The sequence below is a fragment of the Mesoplodon bidens genome, assembly GCF_964165515.1.
Source record: "Mesoplodon bidens genome assembly, chromosome: 10".
Taxonomy (NCBI): domain Eukaryota; kingdom Metazoa; phylum Chordata; class Mammalia; order Artiodactyla; family Ziphiidae; genus Mesoplodon; species Mesoplodon bidens.
The window spans coordinates 84,704,646-84,723,808 of record NC_138172.1 but is presented as its reverse complement, the minus strand read 5'-3'; the positions used below and the strand labels follow the sequence as shown (position 1 = coordinate 84,723,808).

Genomic DNA, 19,163 nt, shown 5'->3' with positions numbered 1-19,163 from the left:
TTTGAGAAAATTCATTCTCCTAGCATTCAGGTGGGTCCACTAGAGGAATTATTTTTTGTTGGTCTTGATCATAGTCCCAATTAAAAGGCAAAGAACAAACGGGTGGTGAAGGGTTTTTGCCATACATATAATATAGGGTTGATGTCTTTAATTTCTAAAAAGTTCATACATTTTGATTTAGAAAAAAAAAAAAAAGCTCCAGAATCTATCTAGAAAAAAAAAAAAGGCAATTAGCTTGAAAAATTCACTTCTGGAATATATTAAAATATATAAACATGAAAAATGACCATGGTGCCTCATTATATAAATGCATTGTGAAGTAATAATTTGGTCAATATCATCCATTCCATTAATGATGATGAGGAATAATAGCCCTCAATGCTGGCAGGAATTAGGTGAGAAGGACATTTCGGTTGATGGTGTGATAGGCTTGACATTTCAGGAAGAAACTTTGACAATATGTTCATACCGTTTGACCTGATGACAATATTTCTGGGAATTCATCAGAAAGTTTATCAGGAAACTATCAACGATGTGGACAAAGACTTGTGTATAAAGCACACTATTTATAATAGGCAAAAAACTCAAGATGTCCCACAATCTGGGGAATTATAGGAACCTTCAATATGATATTATGTAGCTATTAACAGTGTTTCAAATTATATTTACAAAAGTATCAACAATTCTGCCAGAGGTTGTCACTATTTGCTGACATTATGAGTGATTTCTACTTTCAAAAATATACATATTTTTTAATTTTCCATAACGATAAGGGTTTTAACCCAAAACAAGAAATTGCAGGCCTCATGAATTGCTTTTAGGGAAGTAGCTTTGGCAGAGAGACAACTTTGGGGCCCTGAAAACTGAAACACACAAATGTATTCCTAGCCTATCTTTAATTTTCAACTCACATAAATAATAATAGAATAACAACTTTCTCTCTTCTAAGTCCCTATAATATGCTAAGCACTTAACATGCTTAATCTCATTTAATCCTTGCAAGACCACTCCAAAGAAGGTATTAATAACAATACTCCCATTTTAGAGATAAAAGAACTGAGGCTTCCAGAGTTGAATTAACGGCCCAAGGCTTTACATTTTCTTTTAGTGTTTTCTTGAATCCTCTTTCTTTTTTGCCCTGTCCCCTTCTGTTTAGCCCAGGTCATCGATGCATATCCTGATTTCTCAGCTGAAGACCACAAATCCACAGACCTTCTCCTCTCTGGAAAACTTTTTTTTTTTTTTACCCAAAGTAAATACACTAGGGACCTGGGGGCAGGCTTTCCTGAGAGCACTTCCCCCTTCCTTCTCCTTTAACTTTTGCCCCTGGGGCCACAACCAGCTTTCTCATTTGGTAGCAGAAGCTTGTTGGTGCCTTTTCCTCCAACATCAGAGGTCAGTATCTGGGATTACTCTCACCCTCTGAGAGAGCCAGCAGCCAGGAGGCATTTTCTCTCCCCCTATCTCCTTCCTCCCTAGTCCTAGGCCCTCTACTCTTCAAGCCCTTTAGCTCTCTTCAGCTCCCTTTTCTTGTTCTATCTGCTCCCAATCTTTCTTCCTTTTTCCTCCAACTTATTCCCCTGGTCTCCATCTCTACCTCCATCACTGTATCTTTACTATCATTGCTAAAAGCAAATGCCAAATTATTGTATTTGAAAGAAGAGGTTTTTTAGGGCAGTGGTTCCAAGGTTTTTCTATTTATATGAAACCCATTAATGGGTACTATGCCTCACAAATCCCTTCTCCTAAGTCTCTCTTGGGGGTTCAGGGCCCATTTTGTTGTTTTATACAGACAAGATTGACCAGACTTAGGGTGGTCCGTGAGAGCGTGCTGAGGGCTGCCTGGACTGAAAGTCTGCCCTGTGGGGGGAGGTGAGGAGGAAGCTTCAGGTGCAAATGACTCTTTCCAAGTTGGAAAGAAGTGCTGGGAGGACGCCGGGAGAACAGTGTCTCAACAACCCATAGCTATCTCCTATCCGTTCATCTGTCTCCTAGGCTGAAGCTCCTGACAAACTCGAGTCCACCAGCATCTTGCTGCCCACAAAGGTTGGAGATGGCAGTCTTCCCAAACTCCAGTCTCTCCGGGTGTCTGCTTGTCTTCATTCTCCTCCAGGTGCCCGAGCTGGATTCTGGTAGGTCTCCTCTCTCTCTCTCTCTCTCTCTCTCTCTCTCTCTCACACACACACACACTCTGGCCTACAAGGTTGAAATTTCTCAGTAATTGTAAACAATCCCATTTGGTTCTCCTTAGCGACTTCCATAACGGTCGAGATGGACTCCCTTGGGCTGTCGTAGGAATAAGAGAAATGGTGGGAGAGTCTCCGCCCTTCGGCGGGATCCTGGTCTGTATCAGTCCTCATCTCCCACCTCCACATTCTGTCTGACCCTCCTGGTTTTTTGGCAGCTCCCTTTGACGTGATTGGACCCCCGGAGCCCATCCTGGCGGTGGTGGGTGAAGATGCCGAGTTGCCCTGTCACCTCTCCCCCAACGTGAGCGCCGAGCGCATGGAGTTGCGGTGGTTCCGAGAGAAGGTCTCTCCCGCGGTGTTCGTGCGCCGGGAAGGGCGAGAGCAGCCCGGAGAGCAGATGGCCGAGTACCAGGGGAGAGTGACGCTGGTGGAGGACCGCATCGCGGAGGGGCGCGTCGCTGTGAGGATACAGGACGTCAAGGCCTCTGATGAGGGGAAGTACCGATGCTTTTTCAGGCAGGACGACGACTACGAAGAGGCCACCGTGCATCTGAAGGTGGCTGGTGAGTAGACCGGTTTTGACTTTCTCCGGTGACTCCATGAGGGATACGTTTTCCTATGTATCTGTTACTTTGGAAGCCATCAGATTCATTCCCCAAATCCCTTTTAGGTTGGAAGAGGTTGGCAGGCCTAGAGTAGGAGATGAGTAGGAAGGGGGTTTGAGTTGAGAGTGGAGAGGGAGCAGCGGAATTATCTTTCTGGGCGGAGCTTTATTTCAATGATGTCCTGCCTTTCTCTCTCAATTATAGCATCAACATTTCCCCATGTTATTAATTAAATAAGTGTAAGATGTAATGACTGTATAACATTCTCTTCTATTAATAGACCATAATTTGCTTGATCAAAGCCCAGAATTAACCATTTCAGTTGTGTCTATTTTTCACCATTACATTAAGGCTGTGGTGAGCAACCCCAATGCATACTTTGATGCCGCTTTATGGATTAGTACCCAAAGGCCAATTTCCTAAAATCATGGAGCATGGCTGCTTGTTAAGGGTCTTGATCTACCTACAAAAGTTTTTGTTTTTGTTTCCTTTTTCCTTTCAAGCCAAATTTCAGAGTAAAACAACAAGGAAAATGGTAAACACTCAGGAGGAAAGTATGCATTGAGGTCTGACTGTTCCACTTGGCATCAAACAAATCTCTTTCTGAGCTATATTTCCTACCGTAAAACTGGGAAAGCACCACCTCTCAAACAAGGTTTTGCAGAAATGAAATAAAATGAGACAATATATGAGAAACTGCTTTGTCAATTCTCAAAGCATTATGTACTTGTAAGATATTATTACTGTGCCTCGGACTGCCCTACAATGTATAATATACAACTATACTGCTTTTCATGTATGTAGTCAAATAAAGATAAAGTTTGAAAAATACCTGGGTGAAATCTGGGTCCCTGCCTCGTAACAGAGTGCCCATCATATATAACTCATATTTCCTTTTTAGGGAAGTATCTTAAAGGTTGGTTATAAAGCCCTAGAGATTTGATAGCATAAAGCTGTCATTGAGAATCTGCTGAGGGTGGTGGCCCTTTTCATGAAAAGAATACACATTTTCACGTACACGCACAACTTGGTATATGGGTTTAAACCAATAGTTGTGGATATGTGTTTAAGAACTCTTCTCTGAAGCTTGCTGTTTTTCTGTACTTTGTGGAATTGTAAGAAACTAATTAGACTGAACAGAAAGGTAAAACAGCTTCATGTTGATTTATGTCAACATAATAAACAGCTCCATGTTGATGTATGTCAATTTAATTTGGGGGTGGGGGTAGATGAGGTTGAAATCATTTAAGAAAATTCCTGAATCAGTATCACAGGTAAGTGAAACTTAAATGGTCAACTACAATCTCAGTGCAAAGAACCTCCAATCCCCCTTCTCCTCAAGGATACTCCTTCTCTGTTTATCCTTACATTCTCAGTCCTAGCCCTTTTCCTACCCAAAGCCTTCTCGTGATACTTCCAACCACAGAGCTCTCTCCCATCTCTGGAACTCCCAGCCTAGACTCACTAACCCACCCCTAAGCTATTGGGCTTGCTGTTCCCGCTGACTGGACCCCTTGTCTGTTCATCAAACTCCTGCCCACAATTCCAACACTAAATCCCAACACAGCACCCCTCTCTGATAAGATGTATTCTTTTATTGATACCTCTGTTTCCTTGTGTAAGAAAATATGGAGATGAGTCCCTCTCATCCCCAGTTCCCTTGGGTTTCTCTTTCTCAAACAATGTAGTCCTGTGGTTATAAGCCTCCCAGAAGGATGTCCGCTAAAGGAATAAGTTGCCTCCTTTCTCCATAGCTCTGGGCTCTGATCCTCACATCCACATGGAAGTTCAAGAGAGTGGAGAGATCTGGCTGGAGTGTACCTCAGTGGGATGGTACCCAGAGCCCCGGGTACAGTGGCAAACTCCCAAGGGAGAGGAGTTTCCATCCGTGTCAGAGTCCAGGAACCCTGATGAAGAAGGTCTGTTCACCGTGGCAGCTTCAGTGATCATCAGGGACACCTCCATGAAGAATGTGTCCTGCTGTATCCGGAACCTCCTTCTCGGCCAAGAGAAGGAAGTAGAGATTTCTATACCAGGTCAGTGAAATCAGTGCTAGGTTCCTTTTTGACACAGCTTCAGGGCCACATCACCTGGGACACCTGCCCGGCTGTAACCTCATGGCAGACTTGTCTATTTTCCTCACCTTAAGCTTTCCCCCACCTAAACTCTTGCCCACCAAGCCGCACCAGCCTCACTAGAAGAGTAGAGATTCTGAAGGCATAAATTTTACCTAGATCTCATACAAATTCCGGATTTTCTATCTTGGGAGATACATCTTGGTAGAGAAGCTTTGTCTCTGGGTGGGGCGGGTCTTCTGGATCTAACTAAGTTAGTTCTCCTGTTTCCTTGCCTCGTCTTCTTCCCCATTCCATGCTAGAGCTCTGTCTAAGTTTCCAGGGTCCTCAGGGAAGCAAATCTTCTCATTATTCCCTACACACTGTCTCCGGTTCAGGCAGGAACTTTTCCTTATTCTTTGGTCATTGAGTCCTATTCTGTTGCACTCAGGTGTGACATTTCCCCTTCCTTATTTATTTCCCTCAACCCCTTGGCTCCCATCCTGCATTGATAGCTAAGGAGAAATTTCCATGAAAACAGGAATTGGTCCATTATATTCTTTATCTCACAGGTCCTGTCCCCAAATGTCTCTTGTTCATCTTCATTCCTCTCTTTCTCTGCCCTCTGTTACCTAAGATCAAAATTTATCTGAAAAGCTCAGAGTGGCATTGCAGGGACTATTTTGCCATGGGAGGAATGTGAGAGGTCCAGGTCATCCTCTCTTCCACCCCCTTTTGGAATCAGGAGAGGAGCTGGACTTGCTCTGAGCTTCTCAACAAATGTCCTTCTTGGGGATTTTGTTTTAGCTCCCTTCTTCCCAAGGCTGACTCCCTGGATGGTGGCTGTGGCTGTGGTCTTGATGGTCCTAGGACTTCTCACAATTGGGTCCATATTTTTCACTTGGAGACTATACAAGGAAAGATCCAGACAGAAGAGGCATGAATTCAGCTCTAAAGGTAAGTCATAGAATCCCAGTCTTCTTTTTGGGAATGCTTCCAAGTGGGATTGGATCCAAGTCCTTTAGGATGACTGCCAATGGGAAGATAATTGATTCTAGAATTCTGAAAGTCAGAGGGGATTATAAGCCTCCTGAAGTCAGTGGCACCAAATATGAAGAATAACAGAGGTTTGGGGTACAAGATGAGTCAAACCCAATTCTAACTGAGAGAATAGACCTGATGTTTATTCACTACTCACCTTCAGACTCTATCCTTACTTTTAACTTGGTTTCCTAGTAACGACTAAAGATCTGATCCCAAGCCAGTAGGAACTTCCTGCATATTTCTTAGAAAACAAAACATAATCCTTGTTCTTCATTTATTGATAGTGCTTCAACAATCAGGTAGTCATGAAGTAAACAGTTACTCCTTTGTGTGTTTCTTACACCTGTTTGGTCCCCTCCCTCATGCCCACTCTAGAAGGTCGCTAAGGTATTTCTGTTTGTTTTCCAGAGAAACTCCTGGAAGAGCTCAGTAAGTTCTATCTTCTTCTAATTATTTCATCCACAAGGTTTTCTCTCTCTTATTATAAAACATGTCAATAACACTCTTTCTCCCCTCCCCCCTTGCAGAATGGAAAAAGGCTACATTGCACGCAGGTCAGTGGCTCTAAATATCTCAAGGGCTCTGAGGATCTACCTTGCAGGGATTCAAAGTCCTACAGTACTTGGAAATAAAAACCACTAACATATTTTAGTGATGAGGATATAGAGGGGATAGACGATGGCAAATGGCCTCAACATTTTCCTTGAGGCACACAGAGTGGCCTTGGAAGATGGCTAGGAGACAAGTCCCCTCTGACAGGGTCCCATGGGGCACTAGGGACAGTCAGTTCATACATCACCCTGTGGCTGTGGATGGAAGAGAGGACTAGAGACAGCTGAGCAGGCCAGGCAGCTCTCTTCCTGAGGAGACCTGTCAACTGCTAGAGCAGTGTCCCACTTCTTTGGAGAAGAAAGGATAGTTCTTTCAACCTTTAACATTCACTGATGTTCAGACTCACTTTCTCTCTGTCTCTAGTTGATGTGACTCTGGATCCAGATACCGCCCACCCCCACCTCTTTCTGTATGAGGATTCAAAATCTGTCCGACTGGAAGATTCACGTCAGAAACTGCCTGAGAAACCAGAGAGATTTGACTCCTGGCCTTGTGTGTTGGGTCGTGAGGCCTTCACCTCGGGGAGACATTACTGGGAGGTGGAGGTGGGAGACAGGACTGACTGGGCAATCGGGGTGTGTAGGGAGAACGTGACGAAGAAAGGGTTTGACCCCATAACTCCCGAGAATGGTTTCTGGGCTGTGGAGTTGTATGGAAACGGGTACTGGGCTCTCACCCCCCTGCGGACCCCTCTCCCATTGGCGGGACCCCCTCGCCGAGTTGGGATCTTCCTGGACTGTGAGTCAGGAGACATCTGCTTCTACAACATGACTGATGGATCCCATATCTATACTTTCTCTAATGCCTCTTTCTCAGGCCCCCTCCGGCCCTTCTTCTGCCTGTGGTCCTGCGGCAAAAAGCCCCTGACCATCTGCCCAGTCACTGATGGGCTTGAGGGAGTCACAGTAGTTGCTGATCCCAAGGACCTTTCTAAGGACATCCCACTCTCGCCCATAGGGCAGGACTCTGCCTCTGGGGATACAGACACCCTCCATTCTAAACTGATCCCTCCCCAGCCCAGCCAACGGGTACCTTAAGGAATACCCCAGCTCAACCGTTTCCCTTCGCTCTTACCCCCTTCTCTATCGCCCCCTGGGGCTTCATCTGCCAGCTGTACCCAGCCCCTGTTTCTTCCTGTTGGGTAGGGATTAATTAATCTTGAGACGGTTGTGTTGCTGCTGATAGAGTGTGGGGTGTAGGACCTTCCTAATCTGTTTCCATTTCTGTTTCAATATTCAGGGGGCGGAGAGGTGACTCAAACTGCTTCTCGCGTTCTCCTGGCCCTTGAGGCCAAAGCCTATAGGAAGGCACTTAAAGCTCGGGGATCAAGATGGGCTTAGGCTGGCCTAGGGTTGTGACAGAAACATCTTGGTGTCCAGAATAGGAATATGTAGAGGAACAGGCTTTAGGCAAACAGAAAACCCAAAGGATCCTGGGAAGGGAAGATCCGAGGCTGAAATCCCATAAAGGAACTTGGGGGGAAGTCATGATAGAAGAAAGTGAGGTGGACCCAAGGCCAGTGATGGACATCTGGGCTGCCCCTAGAGTTTTAGGGCCTGTATGTCAAATTTTTTAAGTCATATCCTCTGGGGTGGATCTGAGCAATTGGCAAGGAGAGTAAAGAAGAGATGAAATGAGCAGGGCTAGGGGATCAGACAGAACATTTGATAGAGGGGAGAATTTTAGATAAAATTCAAAGGCTGTGTTCACAGCCATGCCTCGGCCCTGTTCCCCTCTCTGCACCCGTGTTTCTCCCTTGCTTGGGGCTCATCTCAACCTCACTTTGTTGACTCCACAAGTCTCAGGTTCTCTTCTTCTTTTTGATCTAGAATCTCTCCATTTCAGAGGCATTTCCAGGCATCATCGTTCAGTAAGATCACCGCTTTATCAGCCATTGTCTCAGCCTCAACCCAACATCTGGTTTAAACCCTCCACCATACCTTTAATTAGCTTCGACCACCACCCACTTCCACACTGCACCACCATTCGCTCTCTCCCCACCCAGCTTTCCTACATGCTGCTTCTCCTCAGGGTTCCCTGAAGGCTGCATCATTGTGCTCAGCACAGCTGGATTGATCGCAGTTGTCTGTATTTGCATTTTCCTGTATACGTGTGTCTTGTCTTCCCAATAGACTGCATAGTTACCCAGGCTCCAACCTTCCATTTCCACTGGGTTTTCCAGTTTCCGGGATAGATGTCGCCCATGGTCTTAACCTAATAAATAAGTCTGTCTGATTGCTGAAAACAGCATCTGCACCTTCCTTTCTTTATCCCAACAAGTGGAACTGAAACAAAAACAGAGGAATTAGAGGAATTACCAAGGTGGAACAGAGGGCCGGCACCTGGAGAACCAGATAAAAAGGGCTCCTCCCTCCATCGTGTCATGGACGCCCAGCACCCAAGGTCCTCCTCTCCTTGCCCCTTCTTCAAACCCTACTCACCCCACCCTCCACTGTACTCCTGGGAGAAGAACATCATTTACCCCTGCTTTAAAAGTATTCATTTGTGTTCAAATTGTACTTTTAGAAAGTAAAAAAGTTCAAAAAACAAAGTCCAAACTTCTTTAAAAACACTTGAGAGCCTCAAGCAGTTGTTTTGCTAGTTTAATGTACAATGTGTATCCTGAAATGTATATGTAACATCTCACTCCGAATAGATGGGACTGCCACAGGAACCCCTCTCTGAGAGGAGAAGGAGAACTCGTCATAGGTTTTAATTAGTTCTGCGACTTCCCTCCCCTTCCTAGTTCCTCATGATCTTCAAGGAAAATGGTTACCAAACACAGTACTGAGCTGGCAGTAGATTCTTAGGAAACATCTGTGTCCACCCCCCTCCCAGGTTTAGCCTCTTCACATGAGGCACCCTGAGGCAGAACTTATCTGATGAGCCCTGAGGCTTTCTTTCCAGCTGGCACCAGCTACCAGTGCCTGGAAGAAATTAACAGTCTTGGTCGTTCTGGCTTTATTTTCAAATCTTCCAAAAGAGAAGAAAGGGGGCCTTGCTGATGCTTTGCCAAAGCCCGTCTTAATCACCTGAAGCAGAATCGGTGACACTGTGATTTTAGAAGCACCAAAAAGGCGTCTCTTCCACCACTGCAAATAATTGTAATATTTCCAAGGCCTGATTTTCTTTTTTAACCAGAAACAAAAACCACTCACCCCACAGCTAAAGATCAGCCCCAAAACGCAAATGCTACTGAAATGCTAGTAATAGACTTCATTTCACACACCAAACGCCAACTCTGGTCATCACATGTTTGAAAGGGCCTGCCTCTCTTTAACAGAGATTCTGTGAGATAGTTGAGCTCAGACATTCAAATTAAGAGAAAAATAACTGTACAACTTCTATCATCCCTTATCAACAACAACTCTTCCGTGCCATCTCCCTGCATATCCCCATTTATCTATCTGTCCCTTCTGCCTCCAAACCCACTCAGGTCTCCTCAAAACTCCTTCTCAAAACCTCTGAGTCCACTCCCAACGACATGCACATTTACTCTCATTTTAAAATTTAAAATGGAAATAGCCTTTTTCCTTGAATACATATGGAAGTTCATTTTAAAAAATAAAAATGATCAAAATCTCATCACTCAAATATAACCGATGTCAAAATGTGGGTTTATCCTCTCCTTAAAAACAAAACAAAACAAACAAACTATATCTCCATGGTTTACTTCTAAGGACCTAGACTAAATTCTCTTTGAGGAGTGTTCCATACCAATTAGAAACTCTTTGTGGCACAGATCAGGTAGCTTTGCTGGACATAAACAGAGACTTAGGAAAGCCATAAGAATTAATGGAAGATAAAGCGATACACTTGTAGAAAGTGAAAGGCAGAACTGGTCTCAGTTTGAGGCCTCCTTCTGAGAACAGTATAACATCCATACAGAAAAGTCCACAAATCCTCAGTGTACAGCTAGATAATTCGGAACAAGAAGCAAGACACCCGGACACCCTTACACCGGTCCCCGGGGTAACCCCAGCGGGGAGATTTACAACAGAAAGGACAGGAGGGAGGAGGAGTGAGCGAGCGCCCGAGAGGGCTGGGCCTCGGCGAGCACCAAACTGCATAAATAGCCTAAAACCTCCTGGGAGCAGGTGTCAATTTAAGTAAGGCAACTTCAGCAACGTGGGTGCCATTATTTGAACAAGAATTCTGTCGAGAATGGAGAAAAAGTTCCCTTACTCTTGGGTACCCAGGCCTGCGCCGCCACACCCGCGGCAGCCTGGAATCGAATCCGCTTTCATGCAGAAGACGCCCCCCGCCGGTCCCGGCAACCCGGCACTTATCCCGCGCCTCCACCCAGGGTCGGCGTCCGGGGCCGTTCGCAAACTTGTGGTTTCGCTTTTTAACCGAAGAATTTCCACATCCTCCGGAAAAAAACAAAACAAACAAACAAAAAAGGTTGACTAGCGTTGAGGTAGACACGGAAATGATATTCGAGCAATCACTGCTCCAAGGTAGTCAGGATGGCCGAGCGGTCTAAGGCGCTGCGTTCAGGTCGCAGTCTCCCCTGGAGGCGTGGGTTCGAATCCCACTCCTGACAACTCGCTTTTCAAACTATTTGATTGTGATTGTATGTGTATTACATTCTTCCATGTTAACCTCGTGGATTCAAACTTTTTTTTTTTTTAGATAAATTATCCGAAATAAAAGAATTAAAATATTTAAAAAAAGAATGAAAGCTCTAGAATGAAAGCACTCTGTACCCAGAACACAATTTAAGATCTAGTCATTTTAATTTCATCTCCTTTCACTGTCTCTAGTTGTCTGTCCCTCTCTCTCTCCTTCACATTCAAGGAGTCGAATGAATGTTACTCCTCAATTATTTATCACTGATGTCCACAGGGCCCTTCTTTTGTTTTATTTATTTATGGATTCCTTTTTAATTGCTTTTCAATTTCATTTTCGTCTCCCACCCCCATAAGAAATCACTGGAAAGATCATCCTTTTCTTTCTTGCTATATGTTTTTGTAGAACATGTATTTTTGGTTTTGGTACATGCGTTTTTAATTTACATAAATGACGCTGTGTCATATATCTCATTCTATTTTTACTTTGTCCCTTTCGTGCCACAGTTTTTTTTTTCCTTTTGAAAAATACTTATTGAGTATAAATAAATGTCCTATACATTAAATATCAAGAAATATTCATTATTGATTACAAGTCCACTGTAATACTGAATGAACCACAGAATCAAAATAGCCACCCATGACACAGTAGTGATAATTCCATTCCAGTATTGGACACAGCAACGATTTACTCACAAGACACAACAAAACTCACCAAAAAAAGCCATCACTTTAACCAACCTATAATACCACAAGAGAAAATGGTTTGGGATCATAATATGGACAGTCCCACTAATCTCGTCTTTGTCATCAGTTTATTGGGTCAATTTGAGATTGTGGAGATATGCTATCATAGAACTTAAAGATTCCCATTTCCTTGGTTTTATCTCAAAATTATTATTAAGGAATGAAGTTATACATACCTAATGATAATTTTAAGTAAGTTAGTCTTTCATAAGAGAAAAGGAATAAAAATTTAGTATGAAGAAAGCTTCCTTCAAGCAATGAGTCTCTTAATGGAAAAAAAATGAAAGCAATGTAATTAACTTCTCCTCCAAAGAAAGGAAAGAAACCTAAATCTGTTATGGCAAACTTGGAAAGATAAATATTTCCTAGTCCCAGAATATGTGTTTATTTTACATGATGTACTTGAATGATGCAAGTCTACGAAGCAGGGATCTGTGGCAATCCGAATTCATCCACCAAGACTCCATCCTTATTCTTTGTGTCAGTGGGAACACCTTCTGGAATTGCAGGTGCAGCTGCTGCTTCATCCAAATAAGAACTGTCTTCATCAGCCAGAAGCTCATCGCCCAGTGCATCCAACTCTGCTTCTAGGTCATCTTCATCTAATTCTGGGGTGCCATAACTACGACTCAGTGCTTCTTGGATTTCATTTGCATCTTCCATCATATCCTCTAGCTGGTCTTGTAGATCCTCAATCTGGTCGATTTTCACTTGCTTGTATGCTTTCTTCATCTCCTTTACACCCAGTTTCATAGCATCAACCGTGGTCTTGGTGTCCTTCAATGACTGGATGGTGTAATTGGCTTGTTCCATGTTAAATGACTGTTGGGCAAGATTGTCCCGCTGCTGCTCATACATCCGCTTTTGCTTTAAAACCCGCAAGGCTTTCTGCTTGACCATATTCTTTGCAGGACCCTCTCTCATCTTCTTGATCTGATCCTTATACTTCACTAGTTCAGCATCCAGCCGAGAAATCTTCTTGTCAATAGATTCTGCCCTGCTGTCCACCGTGCCAATGCAGTCAGTCAAGCTGGGCGGCGGAGCCTTGGGTTTCGCTTTTCCGAAGAATCGGTTCATCGTGAGCAGCCGCGAAGACAACCCAAACACTGGAGCAAAACCAGAAACGCCGTGCCACAGTTTTTTAATCTGTGTTGCTGTGCGTACCTCTAGACCCCATCTAGAACTATTATTTTTAATTATTGCACAGAGGTCTGCAGTGTGTGTCCTCACCCAGGGATGACTCCCAGATTAGGTCCAACGCCCTCCCACCACAAATAAGGGTGCCATCAATGAACATCTTCCTATGTATTACATTATGAAGCTGTGTAAGATTTTCCGCAGGATTGACTTGCAGGTCATGAAGGTCTGACTGTTTACAAATTTTGCAGTTCAGAACAGCACCCAGGACCCAGGACCTGGGAAGGGAGATTTAGACACACACAAATTCATGTTTAGTGACATCTCCAGAAACATCCCTCAAATTCAATTTTCCTGACGTCCAGCCCGCTTATTTTGAGCATTAATACTACAGTTACAAATATTAACCTACAGTGTTTCTATTCTGAACTCAATACTTGGATAGTGGATATTATTTTTACATAATTTATTGCAAAGCCCCCCAAAATCAAAAACCTCAGGTGATTGGAATTTTCTCCTCTCCATTCCTTTTTTAAAAAAGAAATCTAATCTAATAACAGGTTACAAAGGCAGAAAATAGGGTGAATCTCTTATGACCATTGATATTTAGAATTGTTCTGCCCTCTCGCTCCTCTAAATTCCTCAGAACTCACAGAAAGGTTCATACATACACTGAAAGAAAAGTGAATTGGTATGTCTTAGAAAGATGGTCATTAGCAAGGCTAGAAAAGAACAAACAAATGAAGTTTCCCTTTATTGCCTAGGTGACCACATATTGTCCATTTCTGCCCATTTAGGGTCCCCACGTGGGCCCTGGAAACATATGAGAAAGGAGGAAATGGCAAATAGGCATAACTCCTAGGGTAATAGGAGAAGCACTCAGAAGTGCCTGGAGGGTCACTAGGTGGGTCCAACGCTATTCAGGCTACCTGGGCTCTGCCACTTACGAGCTGTATGACCTTCCATGCAAATGACTTTGTATCCCTTGCCTTGGTGACTTCCTCTTTAAAATGAAGGAAATAATTGAAACTTACCCCATATGTATGCTGTGAGATTGCATGACTTGGTATATACAAAGTGCTTGGCAAATAATAAAGGCCTGATAAATCCCTGGCATAAATGCCTAATAAATCTTTTTGTTGTTGTAATTGAGCACGCATTGTTTGCCAAGGTCTGTGAACAGGACAGGTGCAGCTCCTACCCCAAGGAATAGACATGTTCGCAGCAAAAACAGGTATGGAGCAAGTAGATGAGTGTTGCTACCCAGGAAGAAATGGGAAATAAAGACCCTTTTAGCTTTACATCTCCATAGGAGTATCTCAGCAGCCCAGCTAGAGGTCCCACTTAATCCACAACTTGTAAATTCAAGTTCCATCCATACTGCTTTGGTAATGTATGGTCTTTTCAAAAGAAAACATGAAACACTTGAGACTTACCAACTGTCAAACCAAGTCCAGCTGTGGTTTACTTGATTCCATAAATCAGCAGTTCCCAACCTTTTTGGCACCAGGGACTGGTTTCGTGGAAGACAGTTTTTCCAAGGAGTGGGGCACGGGATGTTTTCAGTATGATTCGAGTGCATTATCTTTATTATGCCCTTTATTTCTATTATTATTACATTGTAATATATAATGAAATAATTATACAACAACATAATGCAGAATCAGTGGGAGCCCTGAGCTTGTTTTCACTTGCCACTCACTGATAGGGTTTTGCTGTGAGTCTGCAAGCAATTGACTTATTATGGTGTCTGTGCAGTCAAACCTCTCTGCTAAGGATAATCTGTATTTGCAGCCACTCCCCAGTGTTAGCATCACCGCCTCAGCTCCACCTCAGATCACCAGGCATCAGATTCTCATGAGGAGCACCAACCTAGATCCCTCCCATGGGCAGTTCACAGTAGGGTTCGCGCTCCTATGAGAATCTAATGCCGCTGCTGATCTGACAGGAGGCGGAGCTCAGGCGGTAATGCGAGCGGTGGGGAGCGGCTGTAAATACAGATGAAGCTTTACTTGCTCGCCCGCCACTCACCTCTTGCTGTGCGGCCCAGTTCCTAACAGGCCGCGACTGGTACTGGTCCGTGGCCCGGGGGTTGGTGACCCCTGCCACAAATTATGAGGATGCCTATAAGACTATGGTCATCGCGAGACAAAGAAGAATTTCAAGATCTGCACACCCCATTCTCTAGTTGCTTCCGCTTACCTGAACTGAGCGTCCTCTTTCTCACCCCTAGGCACACACTGTTCCCTTTGCCTGGAGCACCTCTTCCACTTCTCTCTCCAGCCCACTCTCTTGCCTCGATCTTGCCTACATCTCCTCTATGCTCAGTTTGGGTGTCACTTCTTTCATGACGTCTTCCCCACCTCCTTCTATCTCCACCCAGTCTGAGTTAAGTATCAAAGCGTGGCCTACAGTACCCTCCACTCCCAATGGTGTTATATCCCACTCTACTGTAATTGCTATTGAACTGTTTGACTCATCCTCCCACCAGCCTCTTTAGGACAGAACTCATGAGCCATGTGACATTAGCATGGTGCCTGCCACATGATAGGCACTGGGTGGATAAACAAGCATTTGATTGTAAACCATTTCCACTTGTACACATAAATCATTTTCATGATTGTTACATGGAGAGTTAGGAAGATTTTTAGGCTTTTGGGACAGGTGGTTAGATTCCTCACCTGGAATATTCTATAGCTTCAGTAGCCAGCAACACTACCTCACTGGTACAGATCAGGCAGTCTATTGAGGGCCACTTGGCTGGAAGCATCCTTGTATAGGTATTCCTAGAGCCTGATGGAGTAGAAGGGTGAAGGTTAAGGCAGCTTTGGTGACAGGATGAAGGAGTGGTCTAGTGTTGACATCTACACTGGGATGCAGCTGGCCTCACCATTTGAGGGAGGTGTGTAATCCGGGCCTGGGAAAAAGACTTTTTCGAGCAGAAGATAGGAGAATGTGAAAAAGAGGGTCTGTCTTTTGATGAAATAAAATTTATATTTTAAGGCAGGGCAAGAAAAATTAAACATAATATTCTCTCTCTGTGTTTGTTTGGACCTCCTCCTTCATGTGCAGTGTGCATTCGCATTACACATTAAACAGAGCACCTCAAAGATGGGAGTGACTGCTCCACCATAAAGATTATATTTTCCCCCTTTCTGCTGATGCTAGCGATGTAATTTCTTAAAAGAATAGCGTTCTTTACCAAATTTGTAGGGGGTCATGGTGACTTGCTGCTCACTTTGTATGTGCTTATACGGACTATGTATAGCCTTGGTGAACTTTATGTAAAATATCAGCATACATATCCGTACGTTTTGATGTACTATCCTTTGTCTCGAAAATGTATATGACTGTGCATTCGACTTCGAACAGGTGGAACATTTCTCAGAGCTTTCTGAGAATCTGTCTCCTGGTTATAATCCTCAGTTTAGCTCAAACAAAATCTGCTTTTTTTTCTTCTCAACTTGATTATTAATTGAATTTTCATTGGTACTCTCCATTGCTGTGTGATGCCTATAAAGAAAAGTGGGGAATCAAGCTTCAGAGTGAGTGGAGAAAGTCTCCATAAAAGTAGAATTGTTTCCTGAACTATTCTCCAAAGTGTTGGGACATTTTGTTTCTGCAGACAGAACAGGAGATCACATTTCAACCCTTGACCATCTACATAAAATAATGTGCTCTGAGGTAAAAGCCAGGTTGGTGGGACTTTCTGGGCCAGGGGGAGGGGGGTTTGGTCTTGGGAGATGAGTAAGAGGGTAACACAGTGAACTTCATTTCCCTGGTCTTGAGTTTCTATGTAAAGGGGCCCAGTAACGACTAAAACTCCAGACTTCTTTTCCACCTCTCACGTTTCCTTCCTCTCTCTTACAGAGAGTTGGAAGAAGACACCTCAGCCCTTCCTGGACTGCTTCTTCAAGTCAGCCTGCATGCTAACAGCTTCAGGTCTGTCTGTTCTAGGGGGCTATCCACTCCGTGGATATGCAATCAAAAGGATGCTTCTCCCTCACAGCTTCTTTTCTGAAACCCCGGGGACAAATATTTTTCTCTTTGATTTTCCTTTCCAAAAAACTCTGACCACAAGACCACCTTTTAAAATAGTTATTTACAACTTGCATTGTATAGTTGGATTTTAGTGGCTGCTATGAATTGAGATGCTGCAACCTTCTCAACAACGCATTTCTCAGTCATTCCAGAGGCTGATCTTGCTAAAAAATAATGCCTGTAGATTATGAAAGTGCATCCATTTGGGATTTCCCCAGGAAAAATAATAGAATGACCAGAGATTATGATGTTGCTTATAGTTTAAATCTGGCGACTTTGCCTTCTGCTTTCCCTGGTTCCCTTTTTGCTTGCTGAAAAAACACTACATAAACATGCAAGAACGTCAAGAAAGATAGAAATTCTTCTGAAAGAAAAACAAATTCATCTTTGTCTCTTCTTTTTCTTCTTTGTAAACAATAAAACTGTCCCCACCCTCAGACTCATATAATACAGTTCCGTCAAACTCCGTAGGGAAAATTTACCCTTAAGATTGATTACATTTTAATCCCCCATACCCTTTTCGAAGGCAGGAAAACCGCAAAAGGCCCCGCTGGGATTCGAACCCAGGATCTCCTGTTTACTAGACAGGCGCTTTAACCAGCTAAGCCACGGAGCCGACACGTCCGCCCGCTTCCAAATCGACATAGAAAAGGAATGATCTTAGCTTTTGTTCTGTTCATCTGTTTCCTCGTTATTGAGGTTCACGAGCCCCCCCCACCAAGATGGTCTCTCAGACCCTAAAGATGAACCTCTGCTTCGCCCCCAAAGACCTAAGAGACCGCGCAGCCATAGGAAAACTGAGACCCTCCGCGCGGGGGTGGGGTGAGGGAAACTCTGGCGCGAGTCTGAGCCCTCAGGCGGCGCCAGAGGAGTCTTCCAGGAACTGCCAGGAAGGGCAAGAGTTCAGCAGCTGCAGCTTCCTCGGGTGAATTATGACCTGGGGCCCCTGGAGGAGAGGAAATTGGCCACATTTGCACCAGAACACTTCCAACACCAAGAACTGGTCCCTGCAGGAAGCAAGCTATGTGTTCTTTATTTCACGGATTTTAATTAAAATTCCAGCTCTTCCTTACCCCATTTCTTTCCGTAAAATTGGGTTCCACCAGCCTGCTTCTTGCTTAACTAAGTTGCACCTTTAAAAAAATTCAAGACTTCATCATTAAAACCTAGTTTGGAAAGAGATAAAGGAGCAATCTCCTCTCCTCTGCAGCTAGAGGAAGAGAGACGCTTTCTTGTCCGAAAACTTGTCCAAAGGATCTGCTTGACAAGTTGTCAAACTGAAAGAATTCACAAAAATTTCTATATTTTCATGGGGACTTGTGTATTTGTAACTGTTCCAAATTCATTCTATTCTCTGTGAAATAGATCCGTCCTTAGGCAAAGGGCTTTAGTGGAATTCGGAAGAGTTTACAAGTTGTTGCCATAGCTGTGAAAGTAACTTCCCAAATGAAACCTGTAATTATGATTGGCTGCTTGCTTGAAATCTGTTGCCGTTCTGAAAATGTTGAAATTAACATTTCAGTATTTCCGAACTGTATCAATATTGAAGGATTTCTCTGTCTCACTTGAAACCAGCCATTGGCACTAATCTCTGCCTACAAACATGATTTGGGGGAGAGGTTAAAAAGCCCAAGACTCTGCTAGATTTCTTTTTCATAAAACGATTGAAAGTCTGTGAACTCAACACACAGTCTGATTCACTCCATGAAATAAGCACCGATTTCTTGAATAGTATAAGATTAACCATTGTATTATTAATGTGCTTGGAGCCAAGATAATCACAAACAGCAGAGTCACACCTAACATGGCTTTGACCAAACTGTGGTAGATAGACATTCAGAAAGACAACAGAGCCAACAATATTTGGTCTTGTTTTTTCCTTAGACTGGCAGCTGTCAAAATTTGCACAGAAATTCTGGGAAGTCAAAGGAGTTTTTTTTAACAAGCCAGAGACAAATCTTGGGAGAAAAATTAAAACTCAGAGCAATCACTTCCAGAAATCTGGGAGTGACCTGCAAAGACCATGGAAAGGCCCCTCACAATGGCTCTGTTTCACACAACTGAAATCGGAGAAGGTGCAGACCGTGGTGTCATAGACTGCTGACAGTGGAAATGGCTGGCAGTGCTACTATTTTCCAAATGCTTGGGAGAGAAACTGGAAGA

The 19,163-nt window shown here is 43.8% G+C and overlaps 2 protein-coding genes across 2 annotated transcripts; one reads left to right on the top strand and one right to left on the bottom strand.

The window, feature by feature from the left end:
• Nucleotides 1–2,053: 2,053 nt before the first annotated feature.
• BTN1A1 (butyrophilin subfamily 1 member A1) lies at nucleotides 2,054–7,541 on the top strand (the record flags this gene model as incomplete). The annotated part of the gene is made up of 7 exons (XM_081246809.1): nucleotides 2,054–2,132; nucleotides 2,405–2,752; nucleotides 4,549–4,830; nucleotides 5,656–5,805; nucleotides 6,301–6,321; nucleotides 6,420–6,446; nucleotides 6,868–7,541. 7 exons carry the CDS (start codon nucleotides 2,054–2,056, stop codon nucleotides 7,539–7,541), a joined length of 1,581 nt encoding a protein of 526 aa, XP_081102935.1.
• A 4,188-nt stretch (nucleotides 7,542–11,729) lies between these two features.
• On the bottom strand, nucleotides 11,730–12,957 carry LOC308623917 (charged multivesicular body protein 5). Its single transcript, XM_081246695.1, has one exon. The coding sequence runs from the start codon at nucleotides 12,897–12,899 to the stop codon at nucleotides 12,240–12,242; it is 660 nt and encodes a 219-aa protein (XP_081102821.1). The 5' UTR covers nucleotides 12,900–12,957; the 3' UTR covers nucleotides 11,730–12,239.
• Between the last annotated feature and the right edge of the window lie 6,206 nt (nucleotides 12,958–19,163).